General features: G+C 53.5%; 8 protein-coding genes and 1 non-coding gene across 9 annotated transcripts; 5 read left to right on the forward strand and 4 right to left on the reverse strand.

The window, feature by feature from the left end:
• Positions 1-594: 594 nt before the first annotated feature.
• ColSpa_08425 (efflux pump patC) lies at positions 595-2426 on the reverse strand (the record flags this gene model as incomplete). Its single annotated transcript, XM_049274637.1, has 3 exons — positions 595-1675; positions 1727-1775; positions 1817-2426. The coding sequence occupies 3 exons, from the start codon at positions 2424-2426 to the stop codon at positions 595-597; spliced, it is 1740 nt and encodes a 579-aa protein (XP_049130594.1).
• A 2406-nt stretch (positions 2427-4832) lies between these two features.
• On the reverse strand, positions 4833-5582 carry ColSpa_08426 (chaperone protein DnaK; the record flags this gene model as incomplete). Its single annotated transcript, XM_049274638.1, is given in 3 exon segments — positions 4833-4847; positions 4865-5332; positions 5385-5582. 3 exon segments carry the CDS (start codon positions 5580-5582, stop codon positions 4833-4835), a joined length of 681 nt encoding a protein of 226 aa, XP_049130595.1.
• A 107-nt stretch (positions 5583-5689) lies between these two features.
• On the reverse strand, positions 5690-6063 carry ColSpa_08427 (uncharacterized protein; the record flags this gene model as incomplete). Its single annotated transcript, XM_049274639.1, has 2 exons — positions 5690-5906; positions 6014-6063. The coding sequence occupies 2 exons, from the start codon at positions 6061-6063 to the stop codon at positions 5690-5692; spliced, it is 267 nt and encodes an 88-aa protein (XP_049130596.1).
• Positions 6064-6980: 917 nt separating this feature from the next.
• On the forward strand, positions 6981-8318 carry ColSpa_08428 (uncharacterized protein; the record flags this gene model as incomplete). Its single annotated transcript, XM_049274640.1, has 1 exon — positions 6981-8318. One exon carries the CDS (start codon positions 6981-6983, stop codon positions 8316-8318), a length of 1338 nt encoding a protein of 445 aa, XP_049130597.1.
• A 451-nt stretch (positions 8319-8769) lies between these two features.
• On the reverse strand, positions 8770-8841 carry ColSpa_tRNA_224. The gene has a single exon. It is a non-coding gene; the product is annotated as a tRNA-Met (tRNA).
• Positions 8842-10044: 1203 nt separating this feature from the next.
• On the forward strand, positions 10045-11933 carry ColSpa_08429 (putative urea active transporter 1; the record flags this gene model as incomplete). The annotated part of the gene is made up of 4 exons (XM_049274641.1): positions 10045-10464; positions 10525-10737; positions 10791-11652; positions 11710-11933. 4 exons carry the CDS (start codon positions 10045-10047, stop codon positions 11931-11933), a joined length of 1719 nt encoding a protein of 572 aa, XP_049130598.1.
• A 1026-nt stretch (positions 11934-12959) lies between these two features.
• On the forward strand, positions 12960-15153 carry ColSpa_08430 (uncharacterized protein; the record flags this gene model as incomplete). Its single annotated transcript, XM_049274642.1, has 3 exons — positions 12960-13566; positions 13617-14452; positions 14506-15153. 3 exons carry the CDS (start codon positions 12960-12962, stop codon positions 15151-15153), a joined length of 2091 nt encoding a protein of 696 aa, XP_049130599.1.
• A 993-nt stretch (positions 15154-16146) lies between these two features.
• ColSpa_08431 (uncharacterized protein) lies at positions 16147-16957 on the forward strand (the record flags this gene model as incomplete). Its single annotated transcript, XM_049274643.1, has 3 exons — positions 16147-16545; positions 16590-16708; positions 16801-16957. 3 exons carry the CDS (start codon positions 16147-16149, stop codon positions 16955-16957), a joined length of 675 nt encoding a protein of 224 aa, XP_049130600.1.
• Positions 16958-18170: 1213 nt separating this feature from the next.
• Positions 18171-19973, forward strand: ColSpa_08432 (chromatin structure-remodeling complex subunit sfh1; the record flags this gene model as incomplete). The annotated part of the gene is made up of 2 exons (XM_049274644.1): positions 18171-19823; positions 19878-19973. The coding sequence occupies 2 exons, from the start codon at positions 18171-18173 to the stop codon at positions 19971-19973; spliced, it is 1749 nt and encodes a 582-aa protein (XP_049130601.1).
• Between the last annotated feature and the right edge of the window lie 1131 nt (positions 19974-21104).

Consider the following 21104-nt stretch of genomic DNA (forward strand, 5'->3'; position numbering starts at 1 on the left):
CGTTCCACCGCGGCGACTTCACCCGCCCGGGACCATGGACTTCCTTGACACACTCATGCCCATAAATCGCCACTCACCTCCCTCAGCTTCTCCCTGTTATCTGTATTTTCACCTCACCGCAAGGTTAAACTCACCTTCTCTGGCTTCCTGCTGATGATGGGAGAGCAATTCCGGCGTGGACTATCAAACTTGCCTGCAATTAAAACCCCGCATGTCCATTTGACCCCGCCATCGACCCCTGAAATGGCGACTGTCTCCGCGGAGGGTGTCCTGCGTGATACTCCAGTCGACTTATCACTTGAACCTCATGGAGAATTTGTGTGACTAGCTCCTGTCGAAATCCTCATTGATGCGCCTGAGTGCTCATTCGAGCATCAAGCACCAAGCAGCAGAGCTCACTCTTCTAAGTATTCTCACAAGGTTCTCGTGGTGCGTTTCAACAAACCAGTTCAACGTGATTATCTTGGTAACCCGGGATATTTAGATGCCATTAATCCTTCACAAAGTCCTAATACGTGGGCCCCTGTTCCTTGTCGTCTCATGATTATCCCGTTGCGACGAACCCCTTTGGATTTGGCAAGTACACCTATTCCTTTAACCACCGCCGACAGCGACCTTCATGAACAAGCGCTCCCTCTTCATCAGAACACTGCAAACCAGAACAACGCTTCCAGCAGTGATAACCAAGATGTACGGCAAGTTCAGAGCCTCAACAATGGCTTCAAGGATCTCCTGCTGCATTTGCGGGGGTAGCGTCGTAACGAAATCCGCCCCGACGCCGGCAATGGCAAGTTGGATCTGGTCTTCCGTGACAGTGTCAGGGAGGATTTGAGCAAGCCGAGTCTCGGCCCTGTTGAGGAACACGGCGTTGCTGACCGCTAGAGCAATGTTGATTCCGCTCGTCTGCGCCAGTGCCATCAGCGAGGCCGCAACGGCAGCCATATGCTCGGGCACGCTGGCCTGGGAGATTGAGAAGCCCGCCTGGGTGTACGTTCCGACGCCAGCACCAAGCATGGCTGAGGCTCCATAGACCCAAGCCGTGCTGGTGTCGGTCTTGACAACGTACATGAGGGTAGCGGCAACGACGGTGATGACACCGCCGACGGTGAACCAGGGCATGTACAGGCCGAATTTCCCGGATGGGTGCGACAACATGCCGCCCTGCGCCAGGGTGACGAAGACCATGACTAGAATGAACGGCAGCAACCGCACAGCGGCGTCGATGGCGCTATCGCCTCGTGTGAACTGGAAGAAGATCGGGATGAAGTACACCGGGATGAAGATCGCGCAACCTCCGGAGGCGGTCACGCAGAACATCAAGATGATTGTCCGGTAGTACTTGCGGGAGCTGATGAGCTCGACCGGGAAGATGCGACGCTCTATAGTGGTGCCGATGCAGTATGCCTGCTGGACACCGAAGACAATGAACAAGACTCCGGCAACGACGAAGAGGGCGATCTCCGAGCCAGAGTTCCACTCGTACATGATGCCACCGAAGCTAATGGCCATTGTAAAGGTGATGATGGCACCGAGCATTAGCACGGCACCGACCCAGTCGATCTCGGCTAGTCGTTTGATGATTGATGCACCAGGTTGCGGGTCGGGAGACGGCAGCATGAAGAGATATACAGGTGCTGCCAAAGCGCCGATTGGGAGGTTGATATAAAAGGCCCAACTGGTTGATGTCAGCTACTTCATTCATCAAACCTGGTACGGAAACACTCACCGCCATGTTGCATCCGAGTCGGCGAACGCTTTTTCTCTATCAGCTTCTCCTGTGACATGCTAGAGACGAACACTAGAGTCGGTAACGTACCTCCTCCTACCAGTGGGCCAAGAATCGTTCCAAGTCCCCAGGTCAAACCGATACAAGCCAAATACATCGGTCTCTCTTGAATCGTCGTCGTTGCGGCGATGAGGACCATGACACCGAGGTACATACCAACGCCGCCGAGACCGCAAAGCGCACGCCCGACGATGAGGCTGTTCATATCCGGGGCCGCACCGCAGAGCGCGCTACCCGCCTCGAAGACGACGACGCTGCCGATGTACAGCCACTTGGGCTTCAGGTGCGAGTACAGCTGGCCATAAAAGAGGTTCACCGCCGTCGCGGCCATGATGAAGGCGACGGCCAGCCATGCGATGTCCTTGATGGAGTCGAATTGGAGGACGATCTGTGGCTGCACGTCTGCGACGACGGTGTTGTCGAGAGCGAAGAGAAAGGCTGAGGAGAGGATGGCGAAGACAATGAGGTACCACTTGAAGCCCGTGACAGTACGTGCAGGCTCCGAGTCAATGGTTTCTTTGGCCCGCTCGGTGTCGGTGTTCTCTCCAGACAGAGGGCCCTTGTTGGAGGAAGAGTCGGGCTGCTCTGCCTTCTCGAGCAGTCCGCTGGCCTGAGGCTGGACTTCGGTCTGAGCCGTCATGATTGCTATTCAAAAACGGCGAATGAAATACCAAGAAGTGTTTGTGGGTATTGAGCAGTCAGTCTTGGCCCTCCAAGGGAATTTTGATGCAGACCAGCTTGGTCAAATACCCCGTTGTAGCGAGGGCTTCTCATCATTCTGTATGATAGCAAGCCATAAGCTCTCATCTTACCACCCAAAAAATGGCATGAAAAGCGCCGTAAGCCTCAATATGCGGTCGAGTCATGTCTCCGGCCATTCTGACCATTCTAGCCATTCCTTAGGGTCAGCCTTGACGGCTCAGCCAGCCTGACTTCCCACTTCACCGCGCTAAACTTCTCTTGCAGAGAACTCCAGTCTGCAGGCGGGCCTGATATCCTTCTTACAGTTCTCTTTTAGGCCCCAAAAAGTACTGCCGAAAGGAGTCATTCACCCTCACAAGGAAGCGCACGAATCAGTAACAGGATGCCTTTGACTCGGCAAAAGGCTTCACTCGACAAGCTTCGTGACCTCCCGCAGGCCAAAATACGAGACCTGCATTGCATACCGCCGCCAGTCTCCGGGTCTCTGGAATACGTTCATCCCAAAATGTCGCCATGGGATTGAGTCCACCTGTCTGATTGGTCGCGTGCTGACACGATATGACATGGCAAGCACACAGCATGCAACTTTTGGTAAAGCTGGAGCTGACCTACCGCATGTCAGAAACGCCACAAACAATTAATCCTGACGCACAGCGCGCTGGCTGGCGTATCAGATGCAGCCCTACTGATAAATCTCACCCGTCATGATACTGTCCTTCTGTCTATCGGGACGACCTGATATCGTGGTCCAATGGCGAGATTGGGCTCGTTGAGGCTGAGATAAGCTCGAGCGAGAACAGCGCATAACAGCTGCAGATGCCAAGGCCGTCGGCTGCCCCGTGGGCTGATAGTGCGGGTTTGAGTCTGGACTTGAGAAGCTGGCTGGCTGTCACGTTTGGGTGGGAGCAATTGCCATACTTGTCTAGCTGTTGCAAGGTTAACAAAGCAAGCGAAACAGATTGTCCCGTGTACGTTTTATCTGACCTTTCAACTCTTCTGGAAACTGAAGGGATCTTAATCTATTTTTCATTCAGAAATACTCAAGAATGCCTTACTTTTCATGGTTTATGGATCGTACTACGCTAAATATCTTAATATCGTCTGGCATGTCCTCTTGGGCTGAGTCCACAAATGAATCATTTACCAATCGAGTCAGCCATTTTGACGAGCGTGTTCTGTCTTGGCGCAGTCCCAGTATACCAGGCTATCTCATGTACGATGATGATGATCTTAAGGCTCGTTCAAAAGTCGTATGCGCCCCGCATCACGCTGAGTAAATTGTCTGCTTGGCACCATGGAGTATGAATTTTAATAAATCTGCCTAGTTTCTGCAATGATAAATCTTTTCCTAAGGAGCTAAAGAGGCGGACGACCAGATCGCCTATCAAATTACACTCCCTTTCATTACTCATAAGTGACCAAACTTGTTGGCCCCCTTTCCGCTGCAGACTTTCCACGGCATCCCGATGCTTGTTCCATATTCCATGGCAGGCACTAGCCTAAATACCTAAATAGAAGGCGTTTTCTGCGGCTCCACGCCTTCAGTCTCCGTGTCAAAGACCACGGCAACATTCTTAGCCCCAACATGCTTGCCGTCGTGGGTAACAGAGAAATCGATGCTCCCGCCGGCGCAAGTCATGTCAATGTTGTAAACGAGCTTCTGAAAGACTTTACCAAGGGGGTTTACATAGCGTGGCAAGGCCTCGAAGTCGATTTGTTTGTTCCAAGTGATGGTGCACAGCTCTTTGACCGCACTGGTTTTCTCAGCGGGTGGAGGCCAGGCTGAACTGATGTACAGGGATTCATAAATCTCTTGAGGGGCTGACGTGAACAGATGATAGAATTCGGAGCTCACGGGACTAGTGCTGGAGACATCCGTGCCCTAGTTTGCAGAGTAATTTGTCAGCGGTCTAAAAGTTGAATTGAAAGCTTAAGGAAGACTTACTTGCTTAAGAAACCACTTCATTTGGTTCTCAGCATACCATCTTAGCTCATCTTTGCTTCAGATCTCTGAACGAGCACTGTGCTTCATCCCATCAAATATGTCGTCGCACTTGATACCATAACTGGCCCGGGCGATTCTGGACCTGACGCTAACGGAAAGGCCAGGAGACAGGTTCTGCTGGGTAAGCCCGTGAATTACTGCACCACAACAAATAGCAGTCCAGCTGTACTTCGTCAGCAAAGGTGATTAATGGAGATAGATGTGCTTACGGTTTGTTTCTTGTAGAATGGAGAAGCGCGATATCTTTGTCAACGGCCGACTGAAGATGGCTCCGAAGGTAACGGCATCTACCAAAACCGCCGACAAGAATGATATTCTAGTATTGTGGTAGCGGACTCGCTAATTGATAAAGATCTATAGTCCATTCTTACCTTTGGAAGCTTGCCCGACTTGGCTTGAACGCCATCAATCTGCTTCTGGACCAGCGAACTAATCCCTTTGGCAATAGGCTCAAACACAAGGAGCAGGTCTTGATGGTTGAGCATCAGGGTCTGCTTTCGCTTGATGCCTCGTTGTGACCTTCTATTTGTCACACACTCAGGAGGTAGCTTGATTTGCCAGTCTTGAACCTGGCCGTCAAACTGCTGCTTGACCCCGTGTTCCCAATCTATATTGAGAAAATTCGCGGCCTCGTCCTTGGGAACTTTCTCCCAGGCTTTCGAGGTGACCTTTTCCTTGATCAGATCGACAAATGCCTTGTCGAGGAAGACGCCGCCGCACAAGTCGCCATCTCCCTTGACAGCCTCGCGAACGACCATAGGTTTCAGGCTCAGGACTTCATAGCTGATGAGGTCGACGGTGCCACCCCCAGCATCACAAACGACGAAGTGGTCTCCAATCTGTATTGATGTCAGTCAGTTTTTTTGATCATGCAAAAGGAAAAGGAATTACCTTAATATTGGGTCGTCCTGCAAGGTCTCTCATCGTAGCCAGAGCTGCAGCTTCGGGCTCTGAAACAAATGCCAGAGCTGTCTTCCCAGCAGGGCGCTCCTCAAGAAGACCAGCATTCTCGGCAGCACGACGCATTCGAGCTTTAGCATAATCAGGCCAGATGGCAGCCAGGGTGATGACAATGTGAAATTTGTACATTTTGACCAGCTCATTTCCAGCCGAAATACCAATACACTCAATCGAGTGGTGCCACAGGCGGCGAATGTAGCTGCTGATGACATCGACGGGGTCCTTGTTTGCATCCTTTACCAACTTCCGAGCTGTAGCCATTTAGAAGAGGTTCGGAGATTGTCAGGAAGGTCTATCTCATCGATCAGAAGCAGCTTGAACCATCTCATCGCGTCTGAGGTCTCCTCAACCGGAACGTCATGGCCCCAGGAAACAGCGCCCTGGGCGCCACGATATAAAATCGCAGTTGGTGCCTTTTCGGTCTCGGACGCAAAGTTCAGTTTTGCTTCCCATCTGGTTATGGTCTCAGTGTCATTCGGTTGGCCAGAAAATGCCCAGCTTACGCCCGAGTAACTTCATATATTAGTTTGGAATCACTTGATGATTTGGGTCAGTCTTACATCGTTCCAAAGTCAATACCAACGACGATGGCGTTTTCGGCGTCGGCCATGATGAAGATGCGGATAAATGATAAGCCCGAGCTGCCTGTGTTTTGTGGGTGGAATGAGCTAGTTGCTTGCTTTAGTCAACCAAATTAGTGCTGCAAGATAGAAATAATATGAATGTGAAGGAGGGAAAAAGAGACAGCCTCGATGAGACTTCGAGGTACAGGAATGAGATCACGCGATTTCTCGCAAATGAAATCATCAAGGAGTCTAGCGTAATACTTACCAGTAGGGCAGTTTCTGGTTTTAGTTGTTTATATGGACGTTAATTGAAGGCGAGGGGTTTGGTACCAACTTGAAGAGAGAAAAGTGAGTGAAAGTGAGGAGAGAAGAGAGCGAGTAAGCAGCATGTATTCTCAGCGCCAGTATAACTAAATAGGAGAGGAAATTTCAAGGAGCGAAGGAAGAGAGTATAGGTAAATAGGAAGAAAGATGAGTAATTCAGGAAAGCGCAGTGAATAAGAGGCAAGAAACGAAAGCAGGTTGAAGTAAGTTCAGGCTCTTACGCAACAACACTGAAAAAGGTGGCCTCATCTTGCTCTTTCTTTTCTTGGCAAAGTGATGAATGCCCTTCCTGCCTTCAAATGGCCTCAAAAGCCAATAATAGTGCCACTGGTCGAGCATTTTCTACTGACTTGTCTACTCATTTCCCATCAAACAGGTCGCACTTTCCTTCGGTTGTGCCCTTCTGTTGAAGGCAAGAGTCTTCCTTCCTCCCGTGGCGCAGGTAAACCAAAAAATAAACTCTTTCCTTCCACCTGACAAAAGGAAATCTTTCTCTTCTCACCTTTCTCCATTTCCCTCCTTTTTCTTTTCTTCTCGTTTTTGCTGGTGGTAGTCAACAATTCCTCTTCTACTACCGACATATCAACAATCAATCATCGAACATCACACAAACACTTTGTGACCGCCGAAGAACACCATGTCGAACCGCCGAGAAGCCAATCGCACAGACGAGTCAACTCAATCCATGACACCTTCTCTGATTGAGAATGCCGCGGTAGCAGAGGAGTACATTTCCTTTCCAAAAGTCATCGAAGTCTCGGAGAACGATACTCCGACCGTAACTCTGCAGCGTTATCTATCTGTGAACTCAGTTCTCAGCACCAAGTCTTCTTTCGCTATTCGTCAACAAGAAGCTACAGAGAAAGACTTTCCTCTCGAGATCATCGGCGAGGGTTTCTGCGCGATCGTTTACGACTTCCCTAGAAGTGGTCGGGCAATCAAGGCGGCTAGACCCCAGAAAGACACTGACCTATGGAACGACTTCGTCGCTCACTGCAGAATATGGGAGGCAACCAAAAACAATACTTCATTCTGTGTTCCGAGACCGTCATACTTTGTTCTTGGTCAAGACATCTCTGCCTGGATGATCGAGCACCGGCGTGAGATCAAGACTCAAACAGAATTCAAGTCAATCCCGAGCGCCATTTTACTCTCGGAGCGGATCATGCCTCTTCCAAGGGTCATCAGACAAGCTCTAGTGGAAGTCTTCTGTCCTCCAAACGAGAAAAAACAAGCTGCATCAGACCCACAGAACAAGAGCTGTCTAGTGCGACTCTACCTCGGAATCCGCCGGCCTAACCAGAGAACTGAAGGTTCATTCACGCTCCGTAACTTCGAACTCACACTGGACAAGATGGACGTTCTTGGCATTGAACCTTATCAATTTGTTCGACCGATGGCGGAAGCGCTAGCTATCATGCACTGGACTGCGCAACGCGATGCTTACGACGTCGAATTCGTTCTCGGAAGCTCGCCTGAGCGTCGCATCAGCGCAGATGAGCTTGACTCTATTGATCTGGAAGGACGCATGATTACAACTTGGAACAGAACCCAAGTTGGATCTGCCAACCTGAACTTTCTCCGACGTACAGTAAGCGTTTGGCTATTGGATTTCAATCAGTGCCAACGCATGGCTCCGACTCCACTCGGAGTTGACAACGCCGTCAAAGCTTTCTGGGAGAACGATCCCTACTTTCCCAGACCAAACCAAGACTCATCTTCGACTGAGGCAAAGCTTTGGCAAGAATTTAAGGGGGTTTATCTGGAGAAGAGCTATGAATGTCTCGACGCTACTGCAACTCTTCCCAGCGAATTTATTCTCAAGGTGGAGCAAGAAGCGAAGAAGAGAATGCCATCCTCTTTGGTTCTTCTGGGACCCCCGAAGTCAAGCACGCCAAGTACACCATCACCTAGTGCATCCTCCTCGAAGAATGATAAGAAAAAGGCGAAGCACCAGAAGTACATCAGCATGTAACACTGTTGTGATGTTTGGAACAGAGAATGGGGGCAACTACGACGAGGGAATTCGGCTGATTCAGGCATCTGTGATTTGCAACTCAGGGATATTGACGGGGGGGGGGGGGGGGGGCACGATTGGTTTGGGGAAAACACGCCGTTCCCGACACCAGCAGAAACACAAGGAGGGAAGAAAGTACTCTTAACTTGCCAAAGGGGGGCGGACGCGTGTATCAGGGCCTCTGAAATCTTTTGACTTTCATGGCTTTAGCAGACAGTCCATAGAATGATGCTAAGTGCAAGACAAATTTCTTGTCATACATCGACAAGGCTGCAATACGTTATTGACCAGGAACGACCCAGGAACGACAGACAGCAACCCAATCAATTGCCTGTGAAGCATGGAACCAATGGCATGAGTATTTAACCAACTTGATTGTGGAAAGAAAAATCAAAATGAAAAGAATCGTTAGCACAACCTGGTTTCGATCCAGGGACCTCTGGGTTATGAGCCCAGCGCTCTACCCCTGAGCTATTGTGCTTGCTGATGTATCATTCGCTAAATTTATGCTTTATGTACTCGATATTGTGGGGCCACACAACCCTTCCGGACCGCAATTCTTTTTTGAACACCCGAGCTCTCGCGGCAGACCGAGACCTGGGGAATTGCAACACGTTCGGAAAGCTCCTCAGAAACTCATTTCTTAATAAATAGGCGAGAGTAGGCAGCGTAGGAATTTCCTGCGCCCGCTTTCTGTTTCTGCAATACCTGGCCGTTATGACAGGCTTACATCAGCCCTGCAGACCGGCCTCCTGTCATGACCTTGCCGCTAGTGCATGGGGGTTGGACCCGTGGTTTTTGCCTTGTACTCTTCGTCTCCCAAATGCGTGTTTGTCAGGTATTACTCCATCAAAATGCGCGCGTAGAACATTACTCATGCAGTGGAGATGGACGGGGAATAGGGCAGCAGGTAAGACAGTTGCGAGAACAGAGGCGAGAGACGTAGTTGCATAGACGTACAGAACAAAGACATTGTGCCTGTTGCATTCGATAGCCTATTGAATGATCTACTTAGTAACCCAAACGCCCACCGCATTGCTGTCTACCGCGGCCGACTCCTCCACCTCAGTAGCCGGATATCGGAGCATGTGGACCAACACCGTACCTCACATGCCCCCACGCCGAGTCGGTGCCGGCCGACGATTGTTTCGCTAGGCGATGATAGGACAAGACCCGCGCCCCAAGACTTCAGCACCCTGGTCTCGCGCCATCGCAGGTGAGCTTATCTCCGTAGCTATTACCCTCGGGAATCGTTTTCTCGGTCCATGGCCGTGAGACGCGCAGCCAACGATTGGGGCCCCCCCTCATGAGTCGCGCGTCATAGAAGATCGTCGTGGTTAAGCGAATTTCTTCCTCTGACATGGCTGCTTTCGTGGGGTTTGAAGTTACAACACATTTGATTTTGTTCAAAGACGGGAGTTACATGCATGGTTGCCAAGACTTTTGGGACCAAACACACAACCAACTGGCCATCTCACTGTGATGACTTCATCACTGCCTCTAACCAACTAGCCTCGACGGACTTCCGCGCAGACGCTAAGAGCGGGAATTAAATCTCTACGGAACAGAAAAAGGAGTTCAGGCTGCTGGTTCCGGCTAACCTGCCCGGACACACCATTCACTGCGCGGCGGAGCGGGATTTGTTGCATCTCAAAGTTCTGAGCAAAAGGGGGAGTAAAGAGCAATGTTGGGGAAGCGAGAATCTATCGATGGCGGCAGAGGTGAAACAGACGCGGACGACGTCGGCGACAAGGACACGGGCGCAGCGCCTGCGGGAGCGGCTGCAACGGCCGGGCCCGGTGGCGTGGGGGCGGCAGAGAAGGCGGAAATGACAAAAGGAGTCTTCAGCCCCCAGGTCTCAGCCTTGAACTCTGTCAAGGATGGCTTCGGCGAAGAAAAGAGGGAAGGGATACCGGCGGGCGACGAGACGAGATCACCGACACCGTCACCATCGAACTCGGACTACGGATCGCATCAGGGCAAGGGTCGTGGTGGGGCTTTCGATTTGGTTGTGAGGACGCTCACGTGGACGCCGAGGAAGCTTCGATACGACCCGGAGAACCCTCCGCGATTTACTCTCGCGCTCAACTTTATGTTTGCGGTGGTAGGCTTGGCCCCTGCGATCAGATGAACTAATTGCGCAAAAATGCTGAGCGACAAGTAGGCAGCGACGTTTACCGTAGCCAACCTCTACTACAACCAGCCGGTGCTGAACAGGATCGCCGAGACGTTCGACGTCAGCTTCGAGAGGGCTTCATCCGTGGCGACGCTGATGCAGGCAGGGTATGCAGCGGGGTTACTGTTTATCTGCCCGCTGGGCGACATGGTGCGGCGTCGGCCGTTCATCCTAGGCCTCATCTGGGTGACCGCCATGTTGGTGAGTGATTCCACAGAGGCAAGTCGAGATTGCAATCGGCTGACAGTTTCCAGTGGCTCGGGCTCTGCGTCACGAATTCCTTCACGGCATTCCTAGCCCTCTCCTTCATCGTCGGCGCCACGACCGTCACGCCGCAGCTCATGCTTCCGCTCGTCGCCGACATGGCCCCGGCGCATAGGAAAGCGAGCTCGCTCTCAATCACGACTTCGGGCCTGATGCTCGGTATGCTCATCGCGCGTCTGCTGTCGGGTATCGTGGCGAACTACACGTCCTGGCGCAACATCTACTGGCTCGCGTTCGGGGCGCAGTACGTCATCCTCGTGCTGCTCTTCTTCTTCCTGCCAGACTACCCGTCGAAAAACCCGGACGGGTTGAACTACTTCCGCGCGCTGTGGACGATCGTGACGATGCTGTTCACGGAGCCGGTCCTCGTGCACGCGTGTTTGATTGGCTTCTTCATCAGCTGCATCTTCACGTCGTTTTGGACGACGCTGACGTTCCTGCTGGCGTCGCCGCCGTTCGAGTACCCGTCCATCACGATCGGGCTGTTCTCGCTCATTGGCATCGCCGCCATATGTGGCGGGCCGGTGTACGGGCGACTCATCATGGACCGATACGTGCCGTTCCTGTCGTCTGTACTGGGACAGATTGTGGTCCTTATCGGATGCGTCGTCGGAGCGTTCACGGGCGAGTTCACCGTGGCGGGGCCCGTGATCCAGGCAATCTGTATGGACATGGGCATACAGACAGCACAGACTGCCAACAGGACGTCCATCTACACCATCAACCCAAAAGCGAGAAACCGCGTCAATACGGCGTACATGGTGTGTGTGTTTTGCGGGCAGCTGACGGGCACGGCGGTGGGTAACAGGTTGTACGCACAGGGCGGGTGGAAGTATAGCGGAGGTGCCTCCAGTAAGTCATCCCATCGCCACTATCGCGTCTCGTTCGAGTGCTGACCCTTTTCTTTAGTCGGCTTCATCGGGCTATCCTTGATCATCACGATGCTCAAAGGCCCAAGGGAGACGAGGTGGATTGGCTGGAGCGGCGGGTACAAGCTGCGCAGGGACGACGTCCCCAAGAAGGCGGTCCCCGTGTCGCCCGAGGACGGACAAGGGGTAGGGGAGGCAGACGTGGAGAGGACGGGGGACAAGAGGACGGAAGCCGGAGCCGGTGGTGAGGAGGTTCGGCGGTGACTGGGGTCATATGTATGTTGGTGGTTGGGCCCGGGCCCGGCCTTTGAACTTTAACCGGCAGGCGTCCCATGCCTGTAGGAAGCTTATTGGCCAAGAACCATTTGAAGCTCAAGCAGCAATTCTCCGTGATCCTAGTGAAGTCTGAGTCAATTCTGACCACTGAGCGTCACAAATCTCAGTGGGAGTGCTGGGATGTATCCTTCCATGCACCCATGATCTGGCAAGGTTTCTAAACTTACCCGGCTAACATACTATGTAGGTAGGAAGCTTTTGCGTTAAGTTAAACCGAGATAAAGAATGTCCCAAATTCGGCTGGGGAGTGCAAATGACGTACTGCCCTTGTGCGTTTCGATGCGGTTTCTACCAGGTTCCTCCTTTCTTCCTTCCTTCCGCCTTTACTTACCCGTCGTCAGCCGAAACGCTCTTTCTCGAGGTGTACAATCCATAGTACCTATGTATTTAGGTTCCTTCCTTTGCGGCACAGCGCGTGACCCCGGAAACGAGCCCCGCCAGGCGCCCGCCAAGATCCATAATGAGGCCGTCCTGGACATCAGAGTGGCTGAGCATCGGGACCACCTTGGCGGGGGGTGCAGAACACTGGAAATGTCACTGGCGGCTGTTGAAGGATCGCTCCGACGGGTGCTGTAGCCTGGCGCTTCAGCCATCAACGGCGAACACCTAGTCGACGACCCCCGCAAGCGACACCCAGCGAGGCCCACCAAAATCACGTTTTCGGGGGGCCAGGCTCTCCCTGGACACCGCTGGAACGGCGAATGCGAGCGGAACCAACCACCGCCGACAGCCAAGACCGGCAACCTTAACGAGCAAAAAAAAGAAGAACTGGCAATTAAAAACTGGCCTTGTCCCGGAGCTGAAGGACAGAGCTTGTGCCCAGGATGACTTGACGTCCATCTCACTCTTACCTTCACTCTCACTCTCATCCTCGCCGACGCCTCTCCACCTCGAGTCGGTCATGTTGAGCTGCAACCCGCGAGCCACCAGCGACAACCCACGCAAAACGCCCTGATGGCCCGCTTCCAGGGACTTGACTCGTCCGACCTATTCCGCTTCGACACGCTAGCCCTGCGCGACGACATCCTGCTGGCTGATGGCAAGTCCGCCTCCAAGGTCGAGTACGACGAGTATGTCGTCTTCAAGAAGGACAATGGCATTCCCTCGGGCATGAAGACGGAGCTCGAGGGGGACCAGGACATCAGTTTCCAGCTCCAGCACAAGGACGAGGTGCCCGGTTACCATACGCTCGATCTCGCCTTTCGCCAGGGGTACTCGATGGACCACAATGTGAGCAACATCTCACCAATTGGCCCTTTAACAATCGAGACTGACAGCTGTGAAAGGGAGTCTTCACACAGGAACCAGCACGACATCCGGAACTGGTGCTGGATGGACGAGTTCGACGAGTGTGAGTGCACACCCGCTTCTCGCTCCAACTTCAAAGCTGACAGCTGCAGTATCTGCTTCCGCCGCAACAAGTCCTTTGACCGCCGGGAAGACGGCATCACCATGATCCCTGAAGACTTGGACGCCATGGACCTGCATCCGGCTACGCTTCAGTACTCCCGTCGCGTCACCAACGAGTCTCGCTTCTGGTCCCTCGACCGCTCCAAGCTGAGTGGGTTTTTCGATCACTGACCTCACCCGCGCCCTCACTAACGCCACCAGGCCTCATCCTCTCCTTCTCCAAGAACCCGAGGACACCCTACGACTTCATGTCAATGACCTACGACGTCCGCAACCGCACCTCCTCCGTGCTTGTCCGGCAGTCCTACCACCCCCGTCAGCACAGCCTCGAGAACCTCGACGAGTACGACCAGCGCCTCGAGGCCTGCCGCGCCCACTGGGCCCACCCCTTCATCACCCCCGTCGTCCTGCTCCAGGTCCAGTTCATGCGCACCGAGGAGGCCGTCATGGAGAACATCAACCACGTCAAGGCCCTCGAGTGGGAGGTCAGCAGCATCGCCGGCTTCGAGGCATTCGAGATGGAGCGCGAGCGCCGGTCCAAGCTCATGCGCCGCCTGACGTTTGGCGCCCAGAATGAAAAGGTGCCGCAGGTTGCCGGGCCGATGAGCATGGCGAACCTCATGAAGCGCGCCCACGATGTGCTCAAGGAGTCGATCAAGCTGCTGGATACCGTCCGATGGATGGAGAGGGTTGTGAAGCTGATGCTGCAGGCTGGCGATGAGCTGGCGGAGCGCATGTCGACCGGCGAGCTCAAGTTTCGTCTGGATGACTTTCATGTCAGGGACACAGACGCCGACCAGCGTGATCGGCAGGAGCAGCAAAACCTGCCAGACGACCCCCATACTGGACCGCCCTCGCGCTCGTCTGCGAGCACACGCCGACGATCGCTCCCTCCCGCCCCCGATCCGCTCGCCGACCCCCTCGGAAACCACTGGCACGAGATCCGGCAGTACCTCGAAGGTCTGCAGAGGATGTGCATGGGCCTGGAAACCGACCGTCGCATGTCCGAGGCTCGATGCCGCGCCCAAATCGATATCGTAAGCCACACAGCCGTACCCCCTAAACGTCACATTCCACTGACATGCCATAGATCTACAGTAAGATGGCCCAAGAAGACAACGTTCTCAACGCCCGCATGGCCGTCGCCTCCTCCCGTGACTCCTCCTCCATGAAAGCCCTCGCCGTCATCACCGCCATCTTCCTGCCCGGCGAGTTCCTCGGCACCCTCTTCGGCATGTCCATGTTCGACTGGCAGGCCTCGGGCGAGGACGCCGCGGACGATAGCGCCGGTGCCGCCTCAAACTCAGACCCCGGCTCCTCGACGAACCCCAAAGACCCGATTCCCGTGCTGAGCCACCTCTTCTGGGTCTACTGGGCGACGGTGATCCCCCTGACCGTCGCCATCCTCGTCGCCTGGCGCGCGTGGTGGGTCAGCCAGGACCGGTACTTCCGCCGGCACCTGTCGAGGGAGCTGTCCGAGGAGCGGTACTGGACCGCCGACGGCAAGCCGCGCGAGCTGGAGCACTCGTTCTGGTGGGACTTCTTCTACTTGTCGGTAAGAAGGGACGAGCGGCCGGCGCCGGTGAACGATCCGTACAGCATGCTCGACCTGTCGCCGAGCATGTCGCAGGACAAGGACGAGATACGCTCGCCCAGAGGCGAGACAACGGTCCGGAGGGGCCAGATCTCCTTCCTCAGGTCGCAGAGCATCAGGCAGCGGAACGCGGTTGCCGTGTAAATGTCCATACGTGTATACATATCCAACGTTTACAGGGGGGGCCTGCTTGCGAATCGACCTGGAATGGTCTTCTTAAGCGCTTGTTGGAGTTTTGGGATACTTTTCTTGGGGAAATAATGATGTTATACGCCGCATGTTTGATTTTCAACTTTTTCTTCGCGAGAGACATAGAGATGTATAAGCAGATGTAATGAGAACCATGTTGATGACACTCTTCAAGCTCGTTCTCCCAACTGAGATCACTGACGAGGACAATGCGGAATCAATCGCTCCTCGCCAATGCAATGCGGCCAGAGCTTGGTGTGCTACCGCCCGTCTGTAACGAGCCTTCCACCTCTTTCCCACACAGAAAATCTCGAGGTCTGGGATACGACTGATTGATGAGATACGTTTTTTTTCTGACTTTGAGGCTGGGGTTGGCTGATCCATGTCATTTACGACCTGGGGGCGTTGAAATAGTCTGGTGTTTGTCTTTAATGTGCCCTACCAGCTCGTTCACCTTGTGAAGGCTGTGCCTGCCCTTTGAGTAAGGTACGAGACCGCAGCTTCCTCATCAATCAAAGGATGGCAGGGAGATATGTCCTCCGATAAGCGATACTACGTTGAACCTAATCCAAAGTGTCAACGGTCCTGCAGATGTTAGCGCTAAGCCCTGCACGTCTAACTGCCTTTTTGTATCCTAGATCTGTTCCTTCCCTCCTAACTTGACAATGGGCATGCAGGTAATTAAGAGGCAGGTTTGTTCCTTCCTAATCTCTGCCGCTCGCCCCACAGACCGACCAGCTGATCTCTTCACTCTGTGTAACCTCAATACAAACCCCCTTTTCCTCTCGTCAACTTCCCCCTCTTCTTCTTGATTCACCCACAACGAAGACCGTTCTTCCGATACGCAACCTTCCAAAGACACTTCATTCAACAAAACGTCCAGTTCTGCTCTTTGCAGTGCACTCACGGTCCACACTACACGCTACCTCAGCAATAACGCCCATCAAGATGCTTGCAAAGGTCATCATGACCGCTGCCGCTGCTGGTTTCATCACCATGGACGTCCACGCGGCTACCCTCACCAGCGACCAGGCGCAGTCTCTGAAGACCATCAACGACGCCCGTGTCATTGCTGGCGTTCCTGCTCTTGTCTGGGACACCAACCTCCAGAACGACGCCACCGGCTGGGCCGAGATGATCGCCGCTGTCGGCCGCCTCGAGCCCGCTCCTTACTCTTGGCGCAAAGGCGCTGGTGATGCTCTTGCTTTCTTCCACGCACTTGATGCTGATAATACCGTACTTCGTAGCCCTCTCTCTGAGGCCGCCAAGCTCTGGCTGGACTCCGATGATGCGGCCACGACATCCATCCACTACCACACGCTCCACAGGCACGGCAAGTTCCATCCTGTTGATTATGATATCCTCTTTACTGACTTTACCTCCCAGACCAGCTCATTTCCATCAAGGCCACTCAAATTGGTTGTGCCGCTGCCAATGGCATCGATGACAAGGGTGCCAAGGACCCTCTACGCGTCTTCACCGTTTGCCGTGTCTTCAAGGATATTAATGAGTATGTTGTTTTCTTAATCACTTCTTCTTCTTGCCTCTTGCAGGCTCTTATTCTTGTGTAGCACCAGGATTACCAAAGTCTCTACTCAACAGGCCTTCGGTTCCGGCCCTTCGCCCGCTCGAACTTAAATTGGGCTCTCAGTCCAACTTACATCCTTTTTGTGACCGCCAGATTCTTATCAAAGGTATCAAGGGTGAGACCACTGTTGCCGTCACCGAAAATCGCACTGGGTTGCAATCCGCGGCATAGCGGTTAGATCCCCTGTCTTCGAGCAGGTCGTTCCACAAAGAGTGGCCTCTCATTTGAGTCACTTGTTCGACTTCTTCATTCAGTTTCTACACCTTTGTCTGGCATGTTCGCACGGGATAGTTGGGAGATAAAGGCAGGGTTGTAAGAATAGGTTCACACCAGCAAGTTCTGCCAACCCCTATTAGTCTAAAGATTCGGACAATGCAGTGCAAATCTTTCACATCCGCCCCTTTCTGGTCCTAACATGTGTTGTACTTCTTTTTTTTCCTCCTCTCGTACGTGTATCATTATGTCTCTTGTTAACGCCTCAAATCTTCCTAAAACTGGGTCTTTAGATCACAATACCAGTACTGGATTTACCATAGTCTCATGTTACAATGTTTACGATTGTCTTACAAATCAAGACTTTTTAAGTCTTTTATTTTCTATTTTTTTTTAATTCTTTTTTTACAAAAAAACACAATGGTCTCAATACTTGCCTTGTCAGAGACCTTTGGGGAAACCAAACTAGTGTGGCGATTTTTCTCGAGGCTACGGAGATAGAACCCGTTAATGTTGCCAATGTGCATTAGAAACCACAGCGGAAGGATATCATCAGTCGAACGCCACCTCAAACCACTTTTAGTACACCAAAGAAGACCTTCTAAAAAGATGGGGAACCAGGGAGAAAGCGTTGGTTGAATATTATACAGAGAAAACATTATAATTGTGCCAAACATAATATGCAATCGAGCCAGACCGATTATCTCATTCTCACCGAACGATGGCACCCATCCCGTGACCATATCGTCGACGGTGACCTCTGTGCAAACTCTCGGTGAATTTATAGAAAGTGGGGCAAGACTTTGCGCTAGTCTTGTTCTGGAGCTGGACCTGGCGCAAGGGTGTCGGGAAATGCCGACTGGATTTTTCTGACGCGCCCTGCTGCTCCTCCAATGCATTTCCAACGCGATCCACATCTTACAATCGGTGCATCGCTCCCTTTCCGCGCTCACCACTGAGGTCATTTCATCTGCGCGTAACCCAGCATCCGGCGACACAGCTTGACGCACACCCGACATCAGTCGCCAGCACTACACGAAGCGCCAATTCGCGCTTGCGCATGCGCAGCCGCCGCTGACCAGTGCAATCCCGTCTCCCTCGACGTGTCCCTCTCTACACCCTTGTGTTGCGACAACCTGCGATGACCCATTGGGTCTCATAACATCCCACCATGGACACCCGACCGAAGCCACAGGCCTTCCTGTCCACATATGCGCCGCGCGTTCGAAGCTACAATAACTCTCTCCTCACACCAGTCTTGGTCAGCGCGCCCACTGGCCCAATCTCTCGAGTAACGAAACGTGGAACGACCATCATCAACTACGCCGAGGATGGCTACGACGACATCGACGAAGATGACGACAACAGCCGCCGTCGCCCAACCGGCCTGCGAAGCGTGAGGAGGGAAGAGCTCGCGAACATCCAGGACTTGTCAGACAAGGCCGGAAAGGACACGAACGAGCCTGTCGAAGTTCAGGGCATCTGGCGAGACTGGTTCGGTAAGGGACGCCAGGTTCGGAGCGACCAACAGAACTCGGCACAGGCCGACTTGCCTCTGACCCTGATTCCCATCCGAATCGAGCTCGACATCCCGGCCTTTGTGCCCCAAGTCCCGTTTCCCTCGGCGCCCCATACTGTTGACACGACTCTGCCTCAGTACCGTCCGCAAGAACTGACGCCGCCCTACCGACTCCGTGACACCTTCCTCTGGAATTTGCACGAGACGGTCATCACTACCGAGCAGTTTGCGCAAACATATGTTCAGGATCTGGACCTGCCAAACCGCCACAACACAATGCTCGAAATTGCCAAACAGATCCGTACACAGCTCGAGGAATATGCCGGTGTCGCTCTGCACCCGTTGTTCCATGCGCAGTCACAGTCACAGAACACCGGCAACAATGACGCGACCAAAGCCAGTTCGGTGCTTAACCAGGACGAGTCTCCCACTCCCGCCACTAGAGCGATCAGCCGCTCCGATACCCCCATGCAAAACGGCGGTTTTGGGACGCCGTCTAGGATAAGAGATCCCACCTCGGCGCCAGACGTCACTGCGAATGCAAGCCCTGTGCCCGTGGACGCCGATGAGTACGATCACGACGACGCTTACCGATGCATTGTCACCCTCAACATCAACCTCCAGTCCACTTTGTACACGGACAAGTTTGAGTGGTCCCTGTTGCACCCACCAGGAATGCCAGAGGCCTTTGCAAGCCAGACATGCCAGGACCTTGGACTTACTGGCGAATGGGTTCCTGCTGTCACGCACGCCATTTACGAAGCGGTTCTGCGTCTAAAGAAGGAAGCCTGCGAAGCCGGTGGCCTCGTGATGGGCTGGAACGGAGCCCGCGAGTTCCCTAACGAAGCCACTGCCGGAGCTGATGCCGGATGGCGTTACGACCCAGAAAACCTTGCCGACCCCTGGGAGCCCAAGGTTGAAATCTTGAGCAAGGAGGAGATGGAGAAGCGTGAAGGAGACAGGGAGCGACAGATTCGCCGCCTGCGCCGCGAAACCGCTCGATTCAGCTCAACTACTGGTTTGGTCGGTGGCGTGCCGTTCTCTGGGTTCGGCAACGTCGTCGAGGCTCCGGAAGAGGAACGCATGGGCAGAGGCGAGCGATCTAAGAAGAAGCGTCGGTTCCGCAGTCTGAGTCCTCTGGGCCGGTCTGGAACCCCTGGCGGACGCGGAACGCCGGATATGGGCTCCGGGTACGGCGCGGGAAGCGGACTGACGGACCAAGAGCGCCTGTCCTGGAGATGCTGGCACTGTGCCCTCTGGGGATCGAGTGTGTGGGCGGTGAGACCCGGCCCCGCGGGACCAAGGGTAAGTTCCGAACCTTTTCTCAGCGAGATGATGCATGTACTAAACGCTACGCAGTCGCTATGCCAGAATTGCGGGTTGATCTACGAGCGCGACGGCAAACTACCTCGTCAAACGAAGAATATGCACCTTACTGTAATTCGAACGGCGTGAGAACAAAACAGTCTGGCGCTCACATTTTTCGCGCAGGTCGACTGCTGAGGAGAAGGGAGCACCTTGTGGCCCCCCCATGCATCATATGGGCCCGGGAGAACTGTGAGCTTGGAGCCAAGTTCTTTGTGTGTACATGGTGCGCAGATGGCGGGTCTGGCAGGCGTTTACTTGGGGATAATCAGGCCTTGGGCCGAAGGGGCAGTCACAGGAGTCCGGCTGAGAGCAGGTTTGCGCGATATTCCAGTTGCTTTCGGGGTAATTAGGGTCGAGGGTCTGCCCCACACGACGAGGCGACATTGTAGACTACGTGTAGGAGGCCATTGTTCACAATGACAGGTATTCTAGGGCGAGTATCTTGAAGTGATTTGTGCATGCCGAGGATAACTTCTCTCCCCTTCTTTCATCGCATACATGTCCCTAGCTGTCACCTGTTATCTTCAACTGTGTCAATGAGTCGTTGCTGTTGGCCTTTCTGATAAGGCAAACGAAGCCTTGAGGATGACACTGAACAAACATAGCATACATAGAGCCCAAAACCTTAGCCTACTTATTCCTTACCTAATGATGATATTGCTTGCGCCCAGGTACCGTGTCTACCGCTCCGTCCAAACGAGCTATAGACACTGTGCGATCACCTCATGCCAGACCACATCCTGCTGCCCAGTGCCTCACGAGCTTCCTTCATCATCTCACTACGCGACATGTGACTCTGGCTCATCTTACGGACCGCATCTATCGAAGAACTCAATCCTTCTCATTTCCGAACCCAAAGACCCAGCAGACCAAACACGGCAGCCTGTTGAAGCCCTACCGCAGCTGACAGTACTACGTCGTGGCAAGGCACGCCGAATCGGGACGAGAAAACCACGGAGCCTCGACGTCGAACCTCCGTGTTTTCCCACACGTACGCCTTTCCATTGTGGGAACGTCACCGGTTAAATCTCTCGACGAGGAGGCCCCCGCTGCCTCTGCTCTCGACCCATCGCTAACCGATTCGACCGGACTATTGGGCGAAAATGAGAATGGCTCATTGGGGTTTCCGGGCGGCACTGTACCGTCGCCGTAACCTGTGAGGCTGCTGCTGTCGCTTCTCCCACGCATCAAAGATTTAGGACGGGCGGTGGGGCGTTG

The sequence above is a fragment of the Colletotrichum spaethianum genome, assembly GCF_022836535.1.
Source record: "Colletotrichum spaethianum MAFF 239500 DNA, contig22, whole genome shotgun sequence".
NCBI classification, from domain to species: domain Eukaryota; kingdom Fungi; phylum Ascomycota; class Sordariomycetes; order Glomerellales; family Glomerellaceae; genus Colletotrichum; species Colletotrichum spaethianum.